The sequence below is a fragment of the Podarcis filfolensis genome (assembly GCF_964270895.1).
Source record: "Podarcis filfolensis genome assembly, chromosome: 2".
NCBI lineage: Eukaryota > Metazoa > Chordata > Lepidosauria > Squamata > Lacertidae > Podarcis > Podarcis filfolensis.
This window is the reverse complement of record NC_139605.1, coordinates 113,624,549-113,630,781: the sequence shown is the minus strand read 5'-3', so window position 1 is coordinate 113,630,781 and position 6,233 is coordinate 113,624,549. Positions and strand designations below refer to the sequence as shown.

General features: G+C 48.1%; 1 protein-coding gene across 3 annotated transcripts in view; it reads right to left on the bottom strand.

Moving 5' to 3' along the window:
- Window positions 1–356: 356 nt before the first annotated feature.
- Window positions 357–6,233, bottom strand: part of CSAD (cysteine sulfinic acid decarboxylase) — a 33,696-nt gene continuing 27,819 nt past the window's right edge. For all 3 annotated transcript variants that reach the window (XM_083599312.1, XM_083599313.1, XM_083599311.1), the window contains 4 exons: window positions 3,517–3,716; window positions 3,296–3,347; window positions 1,974–2,063; window positions 357–976 (listed from right to left, as the gene is read on the bottom strand). In XM_083599312.1, coding sequence (XP_083455438.1) covers window positions 803–976; window positions 1,974–2,063; window positions 3,296–3,347; window positions 3,517–3,716 — 516 coding nt within the window. In that variant the 3' untranslated portion in view covers window positions 357–802. The remainder of the gene's footprint in view (window positions 977–1,973; window positions 2,064–3,295; window positions 3,348–3,516; window positions 3,717–6,233) is intronic.

Genomic DNA, 6,233 nt, shown 5'->3' with positions numbered 1-6,233 from the left:
TCAGGCAGACAGCCTCTCACCCTCCCCCCCCCCCCCGCACCACTTCCTGGTTCTGTTTTTAAACGGGAGACACCAGAGACATTCTGCAGGCCAAGCGGAATTTGTCTTGGGCCCCAAGCTCAAATTTAGGCATGTGTTGATTTCTTGGTGTTTGATAAGTTTCCCAGCTTGTATTTTACATGCATCAGACCCAAATGCAACACTGAGTTTAGGCTGGAAGCTCCTTGGAGGCAGGGACCTTTCTGTTTTTCTTTATCAAACTCTACAAGGTCACCAGGGGTGCTCCATGAAGCAAAGCAAAAAAGCATTGCTTTGTGGTTGGGGTTTTTTTATTTAAAAAAAACACTAGAAAAAGAGAGGGATGAAAACAGATTTTTAATCAAATTCTCATTTTAAAAGAGAAAGCAAGGTTTGTGCAAGCAGGCCAGAGAACGGGTCTTTGGGGTCTTTTTGTTCTTCTGCAGTGAGCTTTGGATGCTGACTGTTGCTTCCTCCTCCATGTCTCACCTTCCACTTCCATAAGCTCCTTGCAGCAGCCTCCACTGTTCCCCTTTCTGAAGAAGGAAGGCCCGGTGGCGTTCCAGATATCATTGATGTTTATGTGAAGAGGGTTGAGGTGAGAATGGGGGAAAGCGAGCTGGAGGCCCTGGTGAGTTGCAGCTTCTGTTGCTTCTTGTAAGGTTTGCAGAGGGAGGCGGTGGAGAAAGAAAACCAAAGGCTCCTGGATTTCAGGTGTAAAGTCCCACCCGCATTGCCAAAGGGTTCAGAGAAGTGGGCCACAGGGAGAAGGGAAACAGAGCTGCTACAGGTCTCTTCCGAGCCTCTCAATCTCGTCGAGGAAGAAGTCCAAGTCCTCTCGGGTGACCGCAGGGTTCGTCACCACCTGGCGGAAGAAGTTGACTCTGTTGCCGAGGGGCTGGTAGCTCACCATCATGGACCCTTTCTTCATCATCCGCTCCTTGATCATAGGAGCTACCTAAACCCAGGCAAAGAAGGAACCCAGTCTCAGAGTTTGGTTGGACACTGGGACGCAGCACCCACCCACCCCAGTTTAGAAGAATGAGCACATGCACAATGAGCAATATCCATGGCCTCCTGTCAGAGTGGACCATTTCCTTTACAGCAGCGGTTCTCAACCTGTGGGTCCCCAGATGTTGTTGGACTACAACTCCCATCATCGCTGAGCTCTGGCCTAGCTGTCTAGGGGTGATGGGAGTTGTAGTTCAACAACATCTGGGGACCCACAGGTTGCGAAAGGCTGCACAGGAGTCTCAACACTCCCAGTACATTTCCGAGCACAATTCAAAGTGTTGATGCTGACCTTTAAAGCCCTAAATGGCCTCGGCCCAGTATACCTGAAGGAGTGTCTCCACCTCCATCGTTCAGCCTGGACACTAAGGTGCAGCTCCAAGGGTCTTCTGGCAGTTCCCTCACTGCAAGAAGTGGGGTTACAGGGAACCAGGCAGAGGGCCTTCTTGGTTGTGGCACCTGCCCTCTGCAGCGCCCTTCCATCAGATGTCAAGGAAATAAACAACTACAGTCATACCTCAGGTTGAATGTGCTTCGGGTTGAGTGCATTCGAGTTGTGCTCCGCAGCAACCCGGAAGTAACGGAGTGCATTACTTCCAGGTTTCACCGCTTACGCATGCGCAGACGCTCAAAATGACGTCATGCGCAGAAGCGGCAAAAAGCGACGCACTCGTGTGCAGACGTGCCGTCACTAGTTACGTTTGCTTCTAGATGGGAACAGGGCTCCGGAACGGATCCCGTTTGTATCCAGAGGTACCACTGTATCTGACTTTTAGAAGACACCTGAAGGCAGCCCTGTTTAGGGAAGTTTTTAATGTTTGGTGTTTTTAATATTCTGTTGGGAGCCGCCCAGAGTGGCTAGGGAAACCAGCCAGATGGGCAGGGTATAAATAAATTATTATTATTATTATTATTATTATTATTATTATTATTATTATTATTACCTTGCCCAATCTCAGACAGTAATCTGTGCATCCCTCCTTCCCGCGTAGGCTGGGAGGCACGTACCAAAAGCACAGATTGATGAATTCCGGCTAAAAGAAAAGAAGAACAAGACATCTTAAGGGAAGTGTTCAGGAATATATTTCTCCTACACACCCATCCCCTGTGAAGTGCGAAGTTCTGGGGGCCCTGGTTTATATTTCAATGGCATACACCCCCTATCTGCAGGGGTGCATCTTTATCCTGTCAATCATCAGGTGCCTTGAGAGTTCAAGCCAGGCTCAGGGTGACATCGGATCTTACTGCTGCAAAGTGCAAAAATTATAGGTAGATGTGATCTGTTTTATAAGGTTTAGATCTCCATGCTTGGTGGCATAGGATGCCCGGTGTCTGGCGGATGGGCATGTTTCACCCAAAACACCAAAGAAAGATGCCTAGGCTCAAATTTGTTCGGCAGCTTTGATGGTTGATCGCAGGTGAGGAATCAGTGAAGAGTGTGTGCTTTGCATGCAGAATGCTCTGAGTTCAGTTCCTGCCTTCTCCAAAATAACCTCAATGAGGACTAGTAAAGGTCCCCTCACAAAGACAGCTCCACTGCTTGAGGGCTTGAGGAATCATTGGTCCAACATTACAAACAACACCTTCATAGGTGTTGTCGTTGTTTAGTCGTTATTGTTATTGAGATGTTATTGTTGTTGTTGTTTAGTCGTTTAGTCGTGTCCGACTCTTCCTGGATCCCATGGACCAGAGCACGCCAGGCACTTCTGTCCTCCACTGCCTCCCGCAGTTTTGTCAAACTCATGCTGGTAGCTTCGAGAACACTGTCCAACCATCTCGTCCTCTGTCGTCCCCTTCTCCTTGTGCCCTCCATCTTTCCCAACATCAGGGTCTTTTCCAGGGAGTCTTCTCTTCTCATGAGGTGGCCAAAGTAGTGGAGCCTCAGCTTCAGGATCTGTCCTTCCAGTGAGCATTCAGGGCTGATTTCGTTCAGAATGGAGAGGTTTGATCTTTTTGCAGTCCATGGGACTCTCAAGAGTCTCCTGCAGCACCGTAATTCAAAAGCATCAATTCTTCGGCGGTCAGCCTTCTTTATGGTCCAGCTCTTACTTCCATACATCGCTACTGGGAAAACCATAGCTTTAACTATACGGACCTTTGTTGGCAAGGTGATGTCTCTGCTTTTTAAGATGCTGTCTAGGTTTGTCATTGCTTCATAGCTGTAAGCCTAGGGGCACCCTTCTGTGTCCTAGGGTTGAGCCCTACCACCGAATACAGATTCTGAGACTTGAGGCCTGTCAAGTCCTGGAGCTCAGGCACATCTTACCTCTATCACCAGCTGAAAGCCTTCTCTCTTCTTGATCTCATCAGCCAAATACCTAGCAGAAGGAAGAAGGAGAAGGCCAGGAAACTGGGATGAGCTCTGTAACATTCACCTGCTGGCAACTAGGCAATGGAGCTGTCATCCCGATTCCCTCGACTTTGAGAAAGGACAAGTTGAAAGGGAGACCACCCACCCCAATCCCACCCTTACCCCACAAGGCGCACCTGGTCATGGCGAAGGCCCTGTCGACTCTCTGCTCTAAACCCCTGGTGCCGTTGGCCTTCCACATCAGCCACAGCTTGAAGCAGTCAACTTTGCGGCCACACTGGATGGTCTGGTCTCCCCTGTCGTAAGTCCTGTTGTAGAACTTGTCGGTCTGGAATAGGTAAGTGGCTTCGGCACAGTGGCATCTCTGCAGCAGGCCCTGCCAGGGAGGAGAAGCCAAAACAGAATTAAAAAAAAAACATGTTCCTACGTTCTATTGTTACATATTCCTGCCTTCCCCCGCCAGGTCCATTAAAATGGCTTTTGATCATTCTCTAGAGGCCCCCCTTCGCATGTCTCTTCCATGAGAGGTCCAGAAGGCATCAACACGAGAGCGGGGACTTTTCCGTGTTGGCACCCTGCTTGTGGAATGCTCTCTCCAGGGAGGCTTGCCTGGTGCCTTTGTTATATATCTTTAGCCGCTAGTCAAAAACATTCCTCTTCTCTCAGGCCTTTGGGTACTTAAATATTCTAGGGTCTTTTAAATTGTTTTTGTTCGTTATTATGCTATGTCATTTGTGTTTCTATATTGTAAACTGCCCTGTAATCTTCGGATGAAGGGCGGGATTGATATTTAATCAATCAATCAATCAATCAGTAGTTAGCGTGGCTTTCAACCACAGTTAAGAAATACACAGGATAAAACCACGAGATTAAAAAAAAAAAAGAAGATCAGGAGACTCAATAACTTTTGGGACTTTAGAACTGGAGCAAGACCAGGCTTCCACAGGGAAAAACAACAACAACCATAATATAGGACACACTTCCACAACCTTGGGCACTCCATATGTTTTGGACTCCAAATCCCATCATCCACAGTCAGCATCATGTTTTGGAGTACAGTTCCCATCAGCCCTAGCCAGTATCATGTGGATGATGGGAATCGTGGTCCAAAACACCTGGAGGCCACCGGGTTGGGGAAAGCTGGTTGATGGAGACAGCTGTTTTCTCCACATCCCAGCTAGGTGCAGTTCAAAAGTGGGCAGGACACAAAGGGAAGTGTCTCCACTGCAGATCTCAAGGACTACCTCATCGTTTATGAGCTGGGCTACTCTTAATAATAATAATAATAATAATAATAATAATATTTTATTTGTATCCCGCCATCCCGAGCCGAGGCCGGGCTCAGAGTGGCTAACATCATAAAAACAACACAATATGCATAAAAACAGACATCAATTAATTCTCTTTGAGAAGTCCTGGTCTTGAGGTGGAAGTGGGACCTTGCAAATCGGAGAGACAAACATCCACCCTGCATGGGCCAATGAGAGCTCACTGAGACGGGTAGGACTAGGGCCATGTGTAGTCAAGAATTCCACGCCCCTCCCAAATCTGTCTGAATCCAAGCTCCAATTTATTTTTTAAGAGTCTATCCCTTACAATTGCAAATGGTTGCTTCAGAGTCAGGGGGAAGCTGGGGACTGTTTGCCTTAGTCTGAGGGCGGGGGCTTTGGGATTCTTCTGCATAGCTCTCCCCTTGCGATAGCTAGCAGAAACACAATAAATTCTGCACAACCAATAAGCAAATATATGCAAATCTGTATATATCTTTGGCACAGCGTACATACACACAGACCTCACCTTGACTTTTGGGTGGACAGGGCCACATTTCCTCAGGGGTCAAGTTCTCAAGCTGGTTGTGAGTGGGGGGCCAAAACGAGTGGTATGGGGGGACACAGACCAAAGCGTGGCATGCAATCCACTGGGAGCAGTCAAATACAACATTCTTTGTTTTCCTAGAGTGGACATGCAAGGGGATGTTGGTCCAGCCAGTGGAACTTCCTGTTACACCTGGCTGGAGCATCCTTCCTTGCATGTGACTAGTGGGTGGGTGTAACCTTTCCAGACCAGGTAAAAGGACAAGGCATGCTGCCACTCCCTCTCTTCCTCCATCTTCCTTTCATCCTGCGAACTTCCTGGACTAAACTGCTGACTGCCAGGCAAGCAGTCCCCCAGGTCATCTCCCTTATGGGATAAACCTTTTTGTATATGTTTGTAACTTTAAGCCTAAAGCCTGCCTTCAGGGATCACACTGTGCTCTGCTTGAGCGTGAGTCAACTTTCTTTTTATTGCTTATGAATAAGACTGTGGTGTCTTTATTCTTTTAGGAGGGATTCAAGGGGTCTTACCAGGAAATATTAGAACAGATTGAATTGCTTTTTACCTGCAGACTGTCTTGCCAGAGTGGTGCATGCTCTAGTTATCTCTCACTTGGACTACTGCAATGCACTCTACGTGGGGCTACCTTTGAAGGTGACCCGGAAACTGCAATTAATCCAGAATGCGGCAGCTAGACTGGTGACTGGGAGTGGCTGCCGGGACCACATAACACCTGTCTTGAAAGACCTACATTGGCTCCAAGTACATTTCCAAGCACAATTCAAAGTGTTGGTGCTGACCTTTAAAGCCCTAAATGGCCTCGGTTCAGTATATCGTCTCCACCCCCATCGTTCTGCCCGGACACTGAGGTCCAGCGCTGAGGGCCTTCTGGAGGTTCCCTTACTGCGAGAAGCCAAGTTACAGGGAACCAGGCACAGGGCCTTCTCGGTAGTGGCGCCCGCCCTGTGGAACGCCCTCCCATGTCAAAGAGAAAAACAACTACCAGACTTTTAGAAGACATCTGAAGGCAGACCTGTTTAGGGAAGCTTTTGATGTTTAATAGACTACTGTATTTTAA